The sequence below is a fragment of the Microcebus murinus genome, chromosome 18 (genome assembly GCF_040939455.1).
Source record: "Microcebus murinus isolate Inina chromosome 18, M.murinus_Inina_mat1.0, whole genome shotgun sequence".
Taxonomy (NCBI): domain Eukaryota; kingdom Metazoa; phylum Chordata; class Mammalia; order Primates; family Cheirogaleidae; genus Microcebus; species Microcebus murinus.
In genome coordinates, this window is record NC_134121.1 from 7,566,915 (window position 1) to 7,586,582 (window position 19,668).

Here is a 19,668-nt window from a genome sequence, read left to right on the forward strand (position 1 = left end):
GCCTGGGATAGTCTTTTAAAACAAAACAAAATATGTATGTATAATTTAAAAGTGTGGCTGGGCGTGGTGGCTCACGCCTGTAATCCTAGCACTCTGGGAGGCCAAGGTGGGTGGATTGCTAGAGGTCAGGAGTTCAAAATCAGCCTGAGCAAGAGCCAGACCCCATCTCTACTAAAAACAGAAACAAATTAGCTGGCCAACTAAAAATATATAGAGAAAAAATGAGCCGGGCATGGTGGCGCATGCTTGCAGTCCCAGCTACTCGGGAGGCTGAGGTAGGAGGATTGCTTGAGCCCAGGAGTTTGAGGTTGCTATGAGCTATAGGCTGACACCATGGCACTCCAGCCCAGGGAACACAGTGAGACTCTGTCTCAAAAAAAAAAAAGTGACATAGGCTTCCTAAACAAAGTTGCACAGAATTCTGTGGAATTAAAGTGATTGTCCCTCTTTCCTTGTCCTAATTAGGCAGCAGCTACAGTTGAAGAGTCTGGTATGTGTCCTTTTATTTATTTTTTTTGAGACAGAGTCTCACTTTGTTGCCCAGGCTAGAGTGAGTGCCGTGGCATCAGCCTAGCTCACAGCAACCTCAAACTCCTGGCCTCAAGCAATCCTCCTGCCTCAGCCTCCCGAGTAGCTAGGACTACAGGTATGCGCCACCATGCCCGGCTAATTTTTTCTATGTATATATATATATTAGTTGGCCAATTAATTTCTTTCTATTTATAGTAGAAACGGGTCTCACTCTTGCTCAGGTTGGTTTTGAACTCCTGAGCTCAAACAATCCGCCCGCCTCGGCCTCCCAGAGAGCTAGGATTACAGGCATGAGCCACCGCGCCCGGTCGTGTCCTTTTAGAAATTATCTATGCATGCAGAGATGTGCGTTTCTGTATTGTTTTGAAATATAAAAAATTCTATAGATTCTTCCTACTATGTTAAAAAGCCCAAAAGCAACAAATGAATCCTAAATCTGTAGGTTGCATTTTCCAATCACATACAATTCCTAAGTAACCCAGGAAGGGTCTCTAATCTCCCTCCTAGGGCCTGACCTTTATATGTGCACAGTGAAATCACTGTCCACAATGCAGCAGTGAAGACTGTCATGCTCAGACCTATTATTCGTCTCCTATACCTTTAACTGTGTTTCTCTGTCTAGCACAGTGCCATTCCAGGCATTTCATAGGCGTCTAAAAACATCTGCAGAACATGCATTTTAATATGACTCAATAAATTAGTAGAACCTTATAGACGGTAAGAAACTGGATAAAGTTATCAAAAATACTCATTTAGTTGTCTAATGACAGATTATGCCTTCTTTTCTTGAGAACTAAATCTTTTCCCCCTCTTTAAGGGATTAGATACGGGGCTTACTTGGGTGAGCTCCTCAGGTTAAACGTTTTGCAATGAAGCTCAGAACAATGGGAAGAAATAGCTGACCATACACGATGCCAACTAAATGTACTCTTAAACCCACCTCGGTCTTTCAAATACAGTAACAAACTGGTGACCTACTTCCCTGAAGAAAGTCAAGAATCAATTGTCTCTCCCTTTCGGTTTCTGAATCCTAGCACTGCCATTTATTAAATGTGGGACCTCAGAGATTCTCTTAATCTCTCTGAGCTTAGTTTCTTCATGTGAAACAAGAAAAGATAATCAAGCCTGTCTTTGCGCAGTCGCCTTTGTGAAAGTGCATGTCAGGCATGCAGCAGGCAGAAAATCCAGGGGTGGAGCACACGCTCTGCAGCCAGACGCTCAGTTCGGCTGCCAGCTCTCCCACTTGCTGGCTAGATGACCCTGGGCAAATTGCCCAGCCTCTCACTGTGCCTCACCTTCTTACTGTAGGATGGGAAAAATCATTGGCTTGAGGATTAAGTATGACTGCATATTCAGGATGGTTTTGGCACTGAAGAGTAATGGTTTAATACACATTTACCATTATTATTATGGGCATAGGTCCTGTATGGAACTTCCTTTTCCCTTCTTCCCCTTCATTCTTCTCTTCAACTCATCTAAATAACATAAAGTAAGATTCCAAAGGTCTGCTTTTTCTGGGTTATGAAAGGAGAGGCTGAAAGGCGGAGGGTTGCATGTAGCTATGGACTAATTGTGATTCCCCCAAATTCACATTAGGTTGAAGCCCTAAACCCAAATGTGACTGTATTTGGAAAGGGGGTTTTTAGGAGGTACAGTAGTACCCCCATGTCCGTGTGAATATGTTCCGAGACCCCTAGTGGGTGCCTGAAACTACAGAGAGTACCAAACTCCATATATACTATGTTTTTTTCTATATATGAATAACTATGACAAAGTTGAATTTATAAAGTAGGTACAATAATTGTGATGGTTGTCTTAGGTGTCAGCTTGACTGGTTGGTAAAGCATTACTTCTGGGTGTGTCTACGAGGGTGTTTGCAGAGCAGACTTGGTGTGTGAATCAGCGAACTGAGAGGAGAAGCTCCTCCCTCATGTGGGTGGCACCATCCCACCTGCTGAGGGTCCAGATAGAACAGAAAAGGGATTTTTCCTCTCCTGGGAGCTGGGATACAATCTTCTTTTGTCCTTGGACACCGCAACTCCAGGCTCTCCAGTTTTGGGACTCCAGGACCAGTGGCCTCCCAGGGTCTCAGACTGAGGCCTTTGGCCTCAGACTGAGAGTTACAACATTGGCTTCCCTGGTTCAGAGGTCTTTGGACTTGGATGGACCATGTTTCCGGCAACCCAGATCCCAGGATCTCCCGCTTGCCGAAGGCCTGTTATGGGATTTCTCAGCCTCCAAAAATCACATGAGCCAATTTCCCTAAAAATTCCCTCTTATTTCTCTCTCTCTCTCTCTCTCTCTCTCTCTCTCTCCCCCTCCCTTCCTCCTATTGTTTCTGCCTGAAGAACCCTAATAGAGTAAGAAATTAACAATAATAAAATAGAACAATTATAACAATATTGTTTTTACAGTTTTATGGCTAGAAGATTTATTCTTACTATAGATCTTAGCAACTATATATAATTTCTTTTCATTCCTCATTAAGTCAAGAACTTTTACCTTTTCACTTAAAGGAAGCACTTTAAGGCTTCTCTTTGGCACATCTGAATTGCTAACATCACTACTCTTGCTATTTGGGGCCATTATTAAGTAAAATAAGGGTTACTTGAACACAAGCACTGCAATACTGTGACAGTTGATCTGCTAACCCAGATGGCTACTAAGTGACTAATAGGTGGGTAGTGTCATAGAACAGAGATGCTGTAGAGGGATGACTCATGTTCTGGGTGGGCCAGGGTTGGACAGGGTGAGATTTTACCATGCTAGTCAGAATGGCACACAATTTAAAACTTATAAATTCTTTGTTTCTGGAATTTTCCATTTAATATTTTGAGTCTGCGGTTGACCATGGGTAACTGAAACCACAGAAAGCAAAACCATGGATGGCAGGGGTGCTACTGTAATTAAGGTTATATGAGGCCATGAGGCTGGACTCTAATCCAATAGAACTGGTGGCCTCACAAGAAGAGGCAGAGGGGCAGAGATCTCTTGCTCTACCTGTGAGAACACAGGGAGAAGGTGGCCATCTGCAAGCCAGGAAGAGAGTGCACATCAGAAACTGACACTGCCAGATCTTGATCTGGGACTTCCAGCCTACAGAACTGTGAGAAAACCGGTTTCTGTTGTTTAAGCCACCCAATCTATGGTATTTTGTTATGGTAGCCTGACAGACTAAGATGCATTTCCCTTGAATCTTCAAACTGGCTTCTAGAAGTACTTATTTTTAACAAATTTACTACCCTTCCACTGCAGCATGTCACAAGTAGGGGATGGATGCTGAAGCTGCATGATTTTCACAGGATATATAAAAAATGTAACTTCCTGTGGGGTCATGTCCCGATAAACCCATCCTAAGTTGAGGAGTGTACTGAATGCAAATCACTTTTGATCAGAGTGCAGACTTGATAACCGAGGTCTTTGGCTTGACCACTGGCTCTCACGAATCAGCTCTGGCCTGAAAAGCACCCCTGCGTTGCTGGGCCAGAGCAGACACACAGGCAGGAGCCTGTGCGCAAACAGCCGCCTGAGCAAACCCCGCTGGCATTAGTAGTAGTGAGGAAACAAATCACAACAATCATTTCTTTCACACATTGGCTCAAAACCATGTGTCTTCCAAGGTTTACAGAGGAGGAGGACATTTAGGAAGAGACATTAAGTAACTTGCCGAGGTCACCCAGCTAATGACCTGGTGAAGCTGGGGCTCAGCCTGCTCTGCCTAGATCTGTGCTCTCCAGAGCCTCACAGCCCCACTGGCACGGACGCAGAAGGAATCCTGCTTCCAGTAGTCTGCCCTGAACTGAGTAAGACCGAGAATAAACCTAAATTTTTCCTTATCTCTTTGTAACTTACTGAAATGCCCCCTCCCCAAATCTAACACAACGAACATCAATTCCCAACAATGCCTAATATGAGAAAGAATATTTTTAACCAGCAACAAGTGTTAATGGTCAAACACTAGATGTGCTCCCAATCAAAGCATATCAAAAACAGATAAATTTGCTGCTTTTACCACTTTGTATAACATAGTTTAAGTAACTCCACCCAAAGCAGTAAGAAGTAGAATAGAAATAAGAGGTATTATTTACAGAGAATAAACTTCAGAGAATCAACAGAATACTGTTAGGCTTTTTACAGATGTTTCATAGTGATGAATATAAAAGATATACAAAAGTGTTGCATATATAAGAATCAATAGGCTGGGCACGGTGGCTCACGCCTGTAATCCTAGCACTCTGGGAGGCCGAGGCGGGCGGATTGCTCGAGGTCAGGAGTTTGAAACCACCCTGAGCAAGAGCGAGACCCCATCTCTACTATAAATAGAAACAAATTAATTGGCCAACTAATATATATAGAAAAAATGAGCCGGGCATGGTGGCGCATGCCTGTAGTCCCAGCTACTCGGGAGGCTGAGGCAGGAGGATTGCTTGAGCCCAGGAGTTAGTTTGAGGTTGCTGTGAGCTAGGCTGACGCCATGGCACTCACTCTAGCCTGGGCAACAAAGCAAGACTCTGTCTCAAAAAAAAAAAAAAAAAAAAACCAAAATATTATTTGCAGTGATAACAAAAAATAAAATGAATCAAAATTACCTTTGCAAGCACTGTTTAGTATCTTGATAAAGAAAACTATAAGAGGTCCTATACTTTCACCTAATAATTCATCATCTAGAAATCTACTTACGGAAAGAGTCAGAATCTCAAAGATTTGTTAATAAATTTTTAAATACTTAAATATTAGAAAGATTTAAATATTCAATAGTAGGAGAATGTTAAATAAGTTATGGCACATTTTTATGATCAAATCTTTACAACCACTAAAGTCTTTTAAGGATCATTTAATGACATGAGAAAATGCTAAAAATACTGTCTAGTGAAAAATAGTAGACAAAATTTCTTATACAATTTGATGCTTATTTTATTTAATACTAGGCAGATAATTCTCATTTTCCTCATAATTTTCTAAAGTATTCTCACCTCCGTGTGTCAGTTTACATGACACCAAACTTGTAATTCTTCTCGTTTCGGTTTGTGATTCTCTTCCTCTGATGATGCGCTACTGTGTTCCCACTCCGGCTAATCTATGGGCAGTTCCATTCACTCCAGAGGCTTTAATCCTCCCACATGCTAAAGACAACTAATCTGTTATCTCCTCATAACCCAATTCTCCTCCTTTCTAAAACTACCCTAGCCAATCTTTATCCACCTAAATATCTAGGTGGGCTTCCATTATCCCAAGTTTCTTCTGTTCCTTGAAATCCTGCCATTTCAACCTCTTAAATGAGACTTGAATTCATCCTCTCAGCTCCATCCCAGCTGCCGCTACTCTAAATTGAGACATTCTCCTTTCACCAGGACAAACGCAGTAGACTAACTGGTCTACAATCTTGATCTCCTCAGTCCATTCTATCATCAGAGCGATGCTTCTAAAGTACAAAACTTGTCACCTCTCCTCACTATTCATAGTTCATGTTGCTGTGCGATGTCACGAAGGTTCAAACAGGAAGAGATGCACATTCAGCTAAGGCTAATTCTCTCACAGCTCACCTAAACTTTTTTCCCTATTGCAGGAGAAAAAAAGCAGCTAACTAAAGCAGATGTTGAAATGAAAAAGGAAACTCTGGGAGAATGACTGAGCTCATGGACAAGGCATGGAGCCAATCTAAGAGTAACAACCTAGCGGGGATTCTTCTCACCAAAGTGGTCTTCACTGGCTTAGAGCCACTGACTGCTTCTTCCCACCCCCAGGCTCTGCTGTGGCCCCTCTACAGGCGCCAGGCGGTATTCCAGGTGCCGCCCACAGAGCTCACTCTGCCTTTCTGACCTGCTTTCCTTTGTTTACTTCTGCTCAACCTACCTTGTGTTAAACTCTGCCATGGATTTGACTTGAAATGCACCTCCTTGCTCTGTATCCTAAGCAGTTCTGTACCTAGGACCCAGCCTAGGCCAGCCCCCTAAGCTTACTTACTAACATAACTGAAGAAAAATATAAGTCCATGTCGGGTATAAAGCATACAGGCTTTGCAACACAACAAAATAAAATAAGCATGTTTTTCCTGCCTATAGCATTCCCAACACTGCTGGCAAATGTCACCTGCCACCACAAAAGCTGAAAATATGAGATCGTGGTTTTCCCAGTACCTAGCAGCTTCGGTGGTGGGACGGTGGTGGAGGTGGTGGTGGGAAGCCAGGCGGGGCAAGAGACCCGAGAGAGTCTGCTGGGCTTCTGTTTTTTCTCCGTAATAGAAAGCAATGTGAGGAGGAAAATAACCCCGCTCTTGGCAGAACGCGGTTGTGTCTGTGACATCTGGACCTGCTGCAGTCACTCGGAACCGTGAGGGGAGGCATGTTGACACGATGAAAACAGCTACACAGAAAGATGGGAAGGATCTGGGACATTGCTGAGCCACCCTGGAACCCTCTTGCTTCTGGATGACTTCACATATGAGAGCGCAGATCTTACTGTTGAAGCCACCTAAACAGATCCAGCAGACTCAGCGCCCATTTGTAATTTACTACTCACCACGTGTGGCTGTGGCAGTAACTCCCTTCTCTCTTCTACTAACGTACTGGTTCTGAACTTCTAAGAGCAAAAAACAAAACCCTAAAAAACCAAAACCAATTGGGACCGAGTTTGTTGCAATGACATAGAAAATAAAACAAATATAAACAAATAGTGAATGAGGGTGGTGGGGACCTTCTTTACGTATGGACTTGGCAGCCTCTTATTTGACAGCTCTTCCCTGGTCCTTAGCTGAGTATCTAGAATCTAGCTCATGGAAACCACTTTCTAGACACATGAGCCGTGTCTTCCTCAGACTCCTCTTGTATGTCCCAGAGCCTAAAGTCAGCTGTTTAGGTAAAGTTATCAGTTTATCTTAGAAATTGGCTATTGTCTACCTACTTGTAGATAGCAACACTATCCAAACTGGGGTTAGTCCCTGGACAGTTTCTGAAAACTGTGACATTACCAGATGTAGGTTATAGTAAAGATATAACTTCTTTTTTTTAGTACTTTTGTCCTATAAAAATAGCAGAGAAAAATTTTTTTGGTTTTATTTTGTTTTTTGAGACAATATCTTGCTCTGTTGCTCAGGCAGTGACACAAACACAGGTCACAGCGACCTCAAACTCCTAGGCTCAAGTGATCCTCCTGCCTCAGCCTTCCAAGTAGCTGGGACTACAGGCATGCGCCCCCACACTCAGCTAATTATTTTTATTTTTAGTGGAAACAGGGTCTTGCTATGTTGCCCAGACTGGTCTCAAACTCTTGGGCTCATGTGATCCTCCCACCTTGGCTTTCCAAAGCGCAGGCTTTACAAGCCTGACCACAAATTTTGTTTTCAGCAATGAACTGAAAAGTAGCAAAACTACTACTTTGGCCATTTTTGTATATTTAGGGTGATGCTTTTCTTTCTTTATCCATATTAAAGGGAACTTGTCTCTTTATTATGTTTTAAGTTGTATTATTAACTTCTTGCATATTACCCAATAATAGAACAGGACATCTCAAAAAAAGCAAGTACAAACTCACTTATAAAAAACCCCAAATGCTATGTTGCTGGTAAGGAGCATATTTTTAAGCCCAAAAGGTCATGCAACTACACACCCCAGATGTCTGAATTTTTTTTTAATTGAAGAGGCAAGTCAGTAAAATATATTCATATATGCCAGAAAATAGTAGGAGGAAGGCATGTGGTATGGCATTTAAAATTGGTTTTATTATAAAAATTTTCATACAAACACATACCTTCCACCAAGTTTCAAATTGTTAATATTTTGCCATTTCAGGTTAATCTATGTAGGTATATATATTTTTTCTGAATTATTTTAAAGTAAATTGCAGGCCAGGCGTGGTGGCTCACGCCTGTAATCCTAGCACTCTGGGAGGCTGAGGCGGACAGGTTATTTGAGCTCCAGAGTTTGAAACCAGCCCGAGCAAGAACGAGATCCCATCTCTACCCAAAATAGAAAGAAATTAATTGGCCAACTAAAAATATACAGAAAAAATTAGCCGGGCATGGTGGTGCATGCCTTGTAGTCCCAGCTACTCGGGAGGCTGAGGCAGGAGGATCGCTTGAGCCCAGGAGTTTGAGGTTGCTGTGAACTAGGCTGACGCCACAGCACTCTAGCCAGGGCAACAGAGTGAGACTCTGTCTCAAAAAAAAAAAAAAAAAAAAAAGTAAATTGCCGGTATCATGATCAGTCATATTATATTTACTCTTGTTTTTTGATATCTGCTATTCTCAGTAAAGATAATATAGGTCCCTTCTCATACATGTTTTATGAAATTCTTAAAAAGATTAAAGAAGAAAATAACTAATTATGTTTATATTGTTGGAAACTAAGACTTTCAGTGTAAGAAGAAAGAGATTCAATTATAAAAATCAGGCCAGACATGGTGGTTCATGCCTGTAATCCCAGCACTTTAGGAGGCGAAGGTGGGAGGACTACTTGAGGTCAGGAGTTAGAGACCAGCCTGAAAACATAGCAAGATCCCCACCCCATAAAAAAAAATTAAAAATTAGCCAGGTCTGGTGATGCATGCCTATAGTCCCGACTGCTTAGGAGACTGAGGTAGGAGGATTGCTTGAACCCAGGAGTTCGAGGCTACAGTGAGTTATGATCATGCCAGCTTGGGTGACAGAGTGAGACCTTGTCTCTAAAAACCACAAAAAACAAACAAACAAAAAATAAAGATGTTAAGTAAAACGACTATAATATTAACTTTGAATTAGAATTATGAGGATATATTCGTGATTATTTTTCTTCCTAAAAAAAAAACAGATACAATTGGCCAGGCATTGGTGGCTCATGCCTGTAATCCTAGTACTTTGGGAGGCCAAGGAGGGGGGATTGCTTGAGGCCTGGAGTTTGAGACCAGCCTGAGCAATTTATCAAGACCCCATCTCTACAAAAAATAGAAAAATTAGCATGGCATCATGGCACACACCTGTAGTCCCAGCTGCTTGGGAGGCTGAGGCAGGAGGATCACTCAAGCCCAGCAGTTTGTGGTTGCAGTAAGCTATGATGACATCACTGTGTTCTATCCTGGGTAACAGAGCAAGACCCTATTTCAAAAACAAACAAACAAGCCAGATTCATCTTAGGTCTGTCCACTATAAAGGTCAAGTGACAACTAGAAATAACACTGTAGGGTGAACAGTCCTAGAGCACTGGTTATGGTCTCTAAATACCATTTCTTACTGAGACAAACCAAGGCTTGTTGGAGAAATGGCTGATTCTAGAACTGTTGCAGGCAAGTAGACAAGACGGTACTGGAAAGTCTCCTTGTCCTTGAAAGCAAGGCAATCACCAAGACTATAGCAGTCATATCAAAAGGACATATAAGGCCGGGCGAGGTGGCTCACGCCTGTAATCCTAGCACTCTGGGAGGCCGAGGTGGGCAGATTGTTTGAGCTCAGGAGTTTGAGAACAGCCTGAGCAAGAGTGAGACCCCACCTCTACTAAAAAAAAAAATAAAATAATAATAGGAAGAAATTAGCTGGACAACTAAAAAAAATTATATATGTGTGTGTGTGTGTATATATATATTATATATATATACACACACACATATATATATAATTAGCCGGGCATGGTGGTGCATGCCTGTAGTCCCAGCTATTCGGGAGGCTGAGGCAGGAGGATTGCTTGAGCCCAGGAATTTGAGGTTGCTGTGAGCTAGCCTGACACCACGGAACTCTATCCTGGGCAACAGAGTGAGACACTGTCTCAAAAAAAAAAGGACATATAAGCCAACAAGAAGAGGCTCACTGGCCAAAGATGAGACAATTTGCTTATCAAAGAACAAAATGACTGAACCTGAAACACCTAATATATAAAAATACATAAGTTCCTAATGAAAGTAAATGGTGCCCTCTTCCATCTACGAAACAACCAACAATGGATCACAACTAGAGGTATGCAGTACACCAACTGTTTATTCTGAAAATGTCAATTACAGGGGAAGAATTAAGCATCTGTCCTGTCTTTCTGGTTCAAATTATATAGCAGGGTAATTAAACAGCTCCAATTAGTAGGGAAAGTTATACTTTATGAAAGAATTACACAGCTGGTATATGTAGAATGCATGAGACAATTAGAAACTCACCATTTTGCAACTTCTAGTTAATTAATGATTCAGGCAATTATCATAAAAACATTACATGAAAGCTTGATGGGGGTTTTTTAATTAAGGGAGCAGCCGCTGCCATCTGAATGCACCGATCAATGGCAGAATCACCATAGGTCAGGCAATCAGACAGCACAAGTCTCCTGACCTGATGCAAAGTACATAGTACAGCCCATGAAGTATTCTCACCTCCAAAAGTTTGACCTAACTCTGTATTTCCAGTGTGCAAGAAATGTGGAAGATAGAAGAGCAACTTAGACAATACCCTGAGGAAGCAGAGAAATCCAGAATGTGGGACATTCTATATGACAACTAACTCCATTTCTTCAACAAATCCATTTATGAGTGGAGGAAAGGGAAATTAAATGCAGAATAACAACCAATTATAATGTGTGGACTTTATTTAGATCCTGATTTGAATAGGCCAACTATAAAAAGACATTTTTGAGTAACTTAGAGAAATTTCAATATGGACTGGGTGTTAGAGGACACCAAAGTATTACTGTTATTGTTAATTTTGTTAGATGTGATGATAAAGGATAGTAGCTATATGAAAAATGTCCATCTTCTTAGAGCTGCATACCTAGGTACGCAAGCAGGAAATAACCTAATGGCTGGGGTTATATTTCACACACATGAAAGATGTGAAGTGGGGACAGATGAAGCAAGTGCTGTGTAGCAAAGTCTTGATAATCACTGGGTTTAGGTATTAGGCATGTGGCGGTTTGTGATACTGTTCTAAATACTTCTGTGTATTTTTGAAATTTATAATAAAAATGTTTAAAAGATGTACATATAAGAGAAGTAACTATGTCTAGACAAAAAACCTGAACAAAAATTGAAAAATTTTCATTATGCTGTCATTTAAAAACAAATGTGAAGCTATTTTAAGTAGACTTTTCAAATTAGATATTCTAATCCACCCACATTAGTTTTTTGTGTCTTTCGAGTATACCGCTGCATATTTATTGCCAGTGAATTTCTATAATGTTAAAATAAATTACCTGTTGTCAATAATCATTACACTGGAGGGTGGAATCCCCAAAACATCACAGCTCTGCAAAAGTTCTTTCTTACGAATCTCTCCTTGATTGTAGTAATTTCCTGAGGATAACAAATATATAGCGGTAGATTTCTTTAACAGTGGAGACCTATCTATTCATTCATTCTTATCCCATTTTGCTCCCTAAAGGATTTAAGCTACCTGAAAATGTGTGGTTACAATAAAGGGAGGAATAGAAATGTAAGAAATAACAGTTTCCTTATACATTGTCTTGGTCAGACAACATCTAGAGAGCATCTAGAGAGTAGCGTTGGATTCTAAGTGCCACTTGGCCCTCAGAGAGAAGGTTGGCTCATGTTAGGCTCTGCAGTCCATTTGGTCTCTGTCTCAACTAAATTCTGTGGTTGTAGCACAAAAGCAGCCATAGATATGTTAATAAATGGATATGGCTATGTTCCAATAAAGATTTATTTATAATCTATTGTAGGACTTTTATCATCCACAATTATTATTTCACTTTGATTCTTCTTAAACAACAGTTTGTGGTCAGCTGCAGTCTAAGGTTTGCTTTTCTAAAAAAATGTTATGGAAAGAACTAAAATTTTATATATATATATATATATATATATATATATATATATATATATATAAAATTTTTTGTTTAAAACATTGCTGATTCTCTTGCTTTGTTTTCCAGGGACTATTCCCTGCTATTAAAAGTACAAACATCCTCCTCCTGTGGGCAATCAGTCCTTTTGTCATCTTTCATTTCAACTTCCTCACCTGCTCTCCACACTTACTCGCCAGCAATTGACCAGCAATTGAGCTGACCGGGTAGCTTCTTAGGGAATGTATAGACACACACCTTCCTGAACCTCAACCTTTGGATTTAAAGAGACAGCAACACTTACAGCCTGGAGACTGGGTCTTACTCACAGATCTCCTGAGACACACAGGCCCCTGACAGCCCTTATAGAAGGGTCCTTTTCAAGTAATTCTTACCACTCCCACTATAGCTAAATGTCTGAAAATTCCATCCTGGATTCATCTCTTGAGGCTGAAGCTACAGATCCTCCAGAGGGGCCTTCTTCCACCTGCTGCAAACTCGCTGAGAGTCTGCCAGCCCATCACAGATATCAGACTTTGACTCACCTGACAAAAAAGTTCAGAACTGTGAGCTTTAATATGGTAAACGTGTATATATACATACATACATACACACACACACACACACACACACACACGGCTTCTTATTGCCCTTCTCCTCTTCTTTGTACTTTTAGTATGGCTCTACGAATGTCACCACAACACAGCTCACATACCAGGCTGATCCTGCTCATGCTGGGAACCTCAATGATAATCGTGTTTTTCACACTGTAGTGTAAAGCCACTACAGGCTTTACACAAACTCTCTCTTTGCCTACAGTCCAGGAGGCCCTACAATATCTCAAAACTGTGGACCCTTCCCAGTCCTGCTTCTACTCTCATTTTTAAAACCAGCTGTTTTCAACCTCCTCTCCCTTCATAACCCAAATGAACTCTCAGCTCAGGTAGGGGAATCTTGACCTCCAAGTCCAGCAGCAAGCAAATACAGAAGATGAGATGTCCGCCCATATTCCCCAGATTTTGAGTCAGTAAACAGAATTTTTTTTTCTACCAAAGAGAGAGGGGAAATAAAAGAACTGTCTCAGGCCGGGCATGATGGCTCACACCTGTAATCCTAGCACTCTGGGAGGCCGAGGTGGGCAGATTGCTCCAGGTCAGGAGTTCGAAACCACCCTGAGCAAGAGCAAGACCCCGTCTCTACTATAAATAGAAAGAAATTAATTGGCCAACTAATATATATAGAAAAAATTAGCCGGGCATGGTGGCTCGTGTCTGTAGTCCCAGCTACTTGCGAGGCTGAGGCAGGAGGATTGCTTGAGCCCAGGAGTTTGAGGTTGCTGTGAGCTAGGCTGATGCCACGGCACTCATTCTAGCCTGGGCAACAGAGCAAGACTCTGTCTCAAAAAAAAAAAAAAAAAAAGAACAAAAAGAACGGTCTGTCATCAAAAATTTACTGTCTGTAAAAAGGTTTTTTTTGAGTATTGTTTAAACAGCCTTGAAAAGTTCCTGAGCGGACAGGAGTATGAACTTTCCCTGCTTCCTCAAAAAGAGAGGGTACCAGATGCCCCCGCTATCAAGAAGAAAGAAGAAACTTATTCCTGTTATCAATCTGCTACATGAGAAACAGAAAAGGCCAACACAGCAATTTCTCAGCTGTCTTCTGCTAATTGGGCTACAGTCATAACCACTCCCTCTTCGGCCTGCCCTAATACAGAGTCAGAGTCCTTTGGCCTCAGTGTCAGCACCTCTCTTATTTCTGGTGCTGTGCCCTCTCTCTTCTCTCTCCATCTCTCTCTTTTCTTGGAAAAATGAATAACCTTTTACTTCTGTATATCCTAATCACTGTCTGCAAATTCTTCTCACCTATGTATGGACTTGGCACCCTAACACACAGGAACCCAGCCACCAGGCTGTGAGGAAGTCTAAGCCACATAGATACACCTGGTTGCTGACTTTCTGATTGACATTTCTAGCTAGATCCCCAGCTGACAGCCAGACATGTAAGTGCATGAGTCTTCAGGTGATTCAGTTCCTAGTCTTTGGGTCCTCTAATAAAGGTACTAAACATTTTGGGGCAGAAACCATACTCTGAAATCATGAGAGAGAAAATATTATGTTTTAAGCCACTAAATTTTGAAATAATATATTATATAGCATTAGATAACTAATATACTTGGGTTTGGACCCTGAATTTACACTACTTCTGTGGCCTGAAAAATATCAATCTAAAATTTTAGAGTGATCTCAAGTAGGCAGTGCCTTTAGCTACCTGGCTAAAGCAAATCATCAAAGTATTACCATGGATATGATTAAAAAAAAAATCACAAAATACACATGGAAACAAGTCACCCAGAATGAATTATGAGAATGAAGAGCAGAATCAGATATACAGACTGCAGAAATTAGAATTACTAGAAGGAGGTATGTTTAATATATTTAAAGAAATAAAAGGATAGCAAAGTAAGAGAAAGTAACAGAGACTATATTTGCAAAAGGAACCCCTAAAAATGAGAAACACATTAAAGGACAAAATTACATAATCATTATCTCAATTCATACATAATACCTTAATTATAAAACTATTAACACACATTAAAGGACAATATAAATGAGGAGGCATACTATAAAATCATAGATGGAAAGACCTTATATTATAAATATGTTGATTCTTATATTAATCAATAGAGTCAGTGAAATTCCAATAAAAATGCCACCAAGGTTTTTCCTTGAACATGACCAAGCCAGTTCTAAAATATATTTGGAAGAAAAAGGTCAAAAACAAGGCCGGGCGCTGTGGCTCACGCCTGTAATCCTAGCTCTTGGGAGGCCGAGGCGGGCGGATTGCTCAAGGTCAGGAGTTCAAAACCAGCCTGAGCAAGAGCGAGACCCCGTCTCTACTATAAATAGAAAGAAATTAATTGGCCAACTGATATATATATAAAAAATTAGCCGGGCATGGTGGCGCATGCCTGTAGTCCCAGCTACTCGGGAGGCTGAGGCAGAAGGATCACTTAAGCCCAGGAGTTTGAGGTTGCTGTGAGCTAGGCTGACGCCACGGCACTCACTCTAGCCTGGACAACAAAGCGAGACTCTGTCTCAAAAAAAAAAAAAAAAAAAGAAAAAGGTCAAAAACAGCAAACATACCCTGAAGATCAGAGGGCTGTTCATACCAGATAATAGTGCCATAAAAGCAACAGTAATTAATACAGAGATGTCAAACTGACTAAAGGAACAAGTATATAGACCAGAAATACATGCAAATCTGGCAGTGCAATCTAGAGGGGATAGGATGGGCTGAATTGGTTTTCTTTTTTTTTAATCCTTTTTTTTTTTTTTTTTGAGACAGAGTCTCACTCTGTTGCCCTGGCTAGAGTGCCATGGCATCAGCCTAGCTCACAGCAACCTCAAACTCCTGGGCTCAAGCAATCCTTCTGCCTCAGCCTCCCAAGTAGCTGGGACTATAGGCATGCGCCACCATGCCCAGCTAACTTTTTCTATATTTATTTAGTTGGCCAACTAATTTCTTTCTATTTTTAGTAGAGACAGGGTCTCCCTCTTGCTCAGGCTGGTTATGAACTCCTGACCTCGAGCAATCCTCCCGCCTTGACCTCCCAGAGTGCTAGGATTACAGGTGTGAGCCACCGTGCCCGGCCTGAATTGGTTTTCTTGACTCCAATTTTTCCTTCCACGCCATTCCCCATATTGCCGCCAGAATGAGCTTTCTAAAACACAGAACTGATTATGTTATCTCTCCAACAAGTGTATTTAATGACAAACTACTATCTACAATATGCATATATTATTAATAATAGGTATTTCAGTGGTTACATAAATTGGAAAAATGCTGGGCAAAAAATATTTTTTTTCTTTTCTCTTCCCCTTAAACTGGAGATCTAGTTAGAATGAATTATTCGTACAAATTCAAGACTTACTGATGCCTTTGCTACTGCCTAGAATGACTTCCCCTACTTCTTCTGTACCTATTCCTATTTTTAAAGCCCTGATCAAAAGAAAACCTACTTGGAGCTTTCCTTAATCTAAAGCCCTGAAAAGGGAATTAATGTTTTTCTCCATTTTGTGTCCGTAGTATTTTCTCCATCCTACCATTATAACTTTCATTAATAATTATTAGCTTCCTGTTTTTTATGTTAGAACGTTAAGTCAGAAGTGTGAGGAATGTTTAGTCCATACGTTTTTGAATAAGTTGGGAATTTTAAAAGGTACGAGAGAGAACAATTTAAAATGGCAAGTTGGATTTAGAGGAAATAATGAAAGACAACAATAAAAATATTAAGTGCCTGCTGGCACTGTGGTTTACACCTGTAGTCACAGAACTTTAGGAAGCCAAGAAGGGAGACTCACTTGAGGCAGTTCAAGCCTTTGTCTCTACAAAAAATAGAAAAAGTAGCTGGGTGTTGTAGCACACACCCGTGGTTCCACTACTCAGGAGACAGGAGGATCACTTGAGTTTAGGAGTTTGAGGTTATAGTGACCTATGATGATGCTACTGCACTCTAGCCCAGGAAAAGAAAAGAAAAACTTAGGTGTCAAGTGGATTTTTTTTTAAATTGTGATTTCAGGTCCCTAATTTTTATGAACCTATTGAAAATGAGAAATTTAGTAAAGAACAGAATGCACCTATATTTTTACAAATAAAATCCAGGTTTCTCTTGCAGATCTTGAAACAAACTTGATTATAATTTGACTCCCATAATTGTAGTATAAAATATAAATAAAATTGAAAGCAAAGAAAAAATGGGGCTATTACTTGCAACTATTTGCAATTAATATCCTTAACACACAAAGTGAGACAAAGTGAGAAGTCCTTAGACTCAAATTCTCACTAAATACAAAAGATGGTTTACTCCTATTGGTGACAAAAGATTTTTCTGGGAAAAAAAATTAATAGAGAAATTTATAGACCAGCCTGAGCAAAAGTGAGACGTCATCTCTACTAAAATAGAAAAAATTAGCCATGTGTGGTGACCTGCACTTGTAGTCACAGCTGCTTGGGAGGCTGAGGCAGAAGAATCACTTGAGTCCAAGAGTTTGACGCTGCAGTGAATTATGACAATGCCACTGCACTCTAGCTGGGTTGACAGAGTGAGACCTTGCCTCAAAAACAAAACAAAACAAAAAAACCCAACCCTCTCCCAAACCAGTCAAAACTTAGAGAGGGTAATATATTAAGACAGATACTCACATTACTGCCAGTAACAATATAAACTGGTATGTTTTGGGGAATGTAATTTGTATGCAAAGCCTTAAAACAGCCAATTAGAAATTAATCCTAACGAATATGAAATAAAGATGTTATTTGTAATGGACAAATAAAGTATTTAAAAAAAACCCTAAGTATACATACAATAAAAGACTAAAAAGACTAAAGGTTTATCTTGATGAAACAATTTAAAAGGCTATATATTTAGCTCTTATTAGCATGAGTAAATTTTTTTTTTTTTGAGACAGAGTCTTGCTTTGTTGCCCAGGCTAGAGTGAGTGCCATGGCGTCAGCCTAGCTCACAGCAACCTCAAACTGGACTCAAGCGATCCTACTGCCTCAGCCTCCCGAGTAGCTGGGACTACAGGCATGCGCCACCATGCCCAGCTAGTTTTTTCTATATATATTAGTTGGCCAATTAATTTCTTTCTATTTTTTAATAGTAGAGATGGGGTCTCGCTCAGGCTGGTTTCGAACTCCTGACCTTGAGCAATCTGCCCGCCTCGGCCTCCCAGAGTGCTAGGATCACAGGCGTGAGCCTCTGCGCCCGGCCAGCATGAGTAAATTTTTAATTTCAAGTTTCATTAAGACACAGACCTTGGCCGGGAGAGGTGGCTCACGCCTGTAATCCTAGCTCTCTGGGAGGCCGAGGCAGGCAGATTGCTCAAGGTCAGGAGTTCAAAACCAGCCTGAGCAAGAGCGAGACCCTGTCTCTACCATAAATAGAAAGAAATTAATTGGCCAACTAGTATATATAGAAAAAATTAGCTGGGCATGGTGGCGCATGCCTGTAGTCCCACTACTTGGGAGGAGGCTGAGACAGGAGGATCACCTATGTCCAGGAGTTTGAGGTTGCTGTGAGCTAGGCCGACGCCACAGCACTCACTCTAGCCTGGGCAACAAAGTGAGACTCTGTTTCAAAAAAAAAAAAAAAGACACAGACCTTATCTAGCTTGTTTTTACTGTTGTATCCCTAGAGCACAGAATAAGACCTAGCACGTAAATGTTAAATAAATATGTGCTAAATATATGAAAAGGTAATGTTAAGTGAAAAGCATATAAAATTTCATAAAATGTGATTTCTGTGAAAAATCTATATAGAAAAAGAATTGGAACCACACACAACCAAATGGGAAAAGATGTCATGGGAAATTCTTAAAAACAGCTTTATTGAGGTATAATTTGACATACCATAAAACTCACCCATTGTATGTGTACAGTTCAATTACTTCATTTATACAATTGTGCAATTATACAATAATCCAGTGTCATGGTCAATATTAGTTTTCTGATTTGTTCTTTTCTATATTGTAAAGAAAGACCTATTCTTTGAAACTTTTACTTAAAGTTGACTGCAGTTGAACTCTAAAATACCTACAAAATCACTGTCTAATCTTCTGAGTTTACTTCTTCACTTTGATACTTGCTAGCTCAAACTGGATTTGAAAAGCAGCAGGGAGGCCATTTGCTATCATTAGAAGTGAAACTTTAAGGCTAGAGCAGGCATGATACTGCACAGATTTCTGTTTGGTGTGCTATACAGTAAGATCACTGTTCTTGATCCTTCCGCAAATAAACGTTGCACAGAATAACTAGTACAGGCACAGTTCCCAACGGAAATGCAGGTTCTGAAGGCCACCAGCTGTGAGCAACTGCTTTTCTGCTCCTCAATTCTGCTAGCAGAGAGTGCAGTGTAAGAGCTGCAGAGGTCCCCCAACCTGCCAGGGAAGCCGGCCGCTTCTGTCCCCGGTCTGTGAGGGGTCCAGAAACAAGGCCTTCCATGTATTCAACTTAGCTCTCTAAAAGAGAAAACCCTTCCAGAAGTGGACTGAGATTGGTTAGCACCTAAGTCCCCTTCACAGGCCCGGCTCCCAGTGCCCCGCCTACAGCCTCCTACCTGCAGAGAAGCAAAGCAAGGACACCTGGTGCCTTAGGCGGGCCAAGCCTAGCACCGTGGGAGCAAAGAACATGGCTTCATCATCGGGGTGCGCGATCACCAGGAGGGTCCGGCTTCCAGCTCCCAGCAAGCCTGCCTGCTCCTGACTCTTCGTTCGTTCTGAGGAGTCCCAAACCCAGAAGCCCCAAGCGAGGACCGCTGCTACCACACATGCGAGACCGACCACTTCCATGCTGGGTAAGTGGCGCTGCGCCTGCGCACTAGGGAAGGCTGCCGCTG

The 19,668-nt window shown here is 41.1% G+C and overlaps 1 protein-coding gene across 3 annotated transcripts in view; it reads right to left on the reverse strand.

Annotated features, from left to right (window-relative positions):
* Positions 1 to 19,668, reverse strand: part of PIGL (phosphatidylinositol glycan anchor biosynthesis class L) — an 85,325-nt gene extending 65,657 nt beyond the window's left edge. The window contains exons 1-2 of one of the 3 annotated variants that reach the window (XM_075994051.1): positions 19,390 to 19,667; positions 11,667 to 11,766 (exon numbers count right to left, since the gene is read on the reverse strand). In XM_075994051.1, coding sequence (XP_075850166.1) covers positions 11,667 to 11,766; positions 19,390 to 19,621 — 332 coding nt within the window. In that variant the 5' untranslated portion in view covers positions 19,622 to 19,667. Of the gene's footprint in view, positions 1 to 11,666; positions 11,767 to 19,389 lie in introns of all 3 variants that reach the window. The other 2 variants (XM_075994052.1, XM_012747868.3) reach the window with 2 other exon arrangements.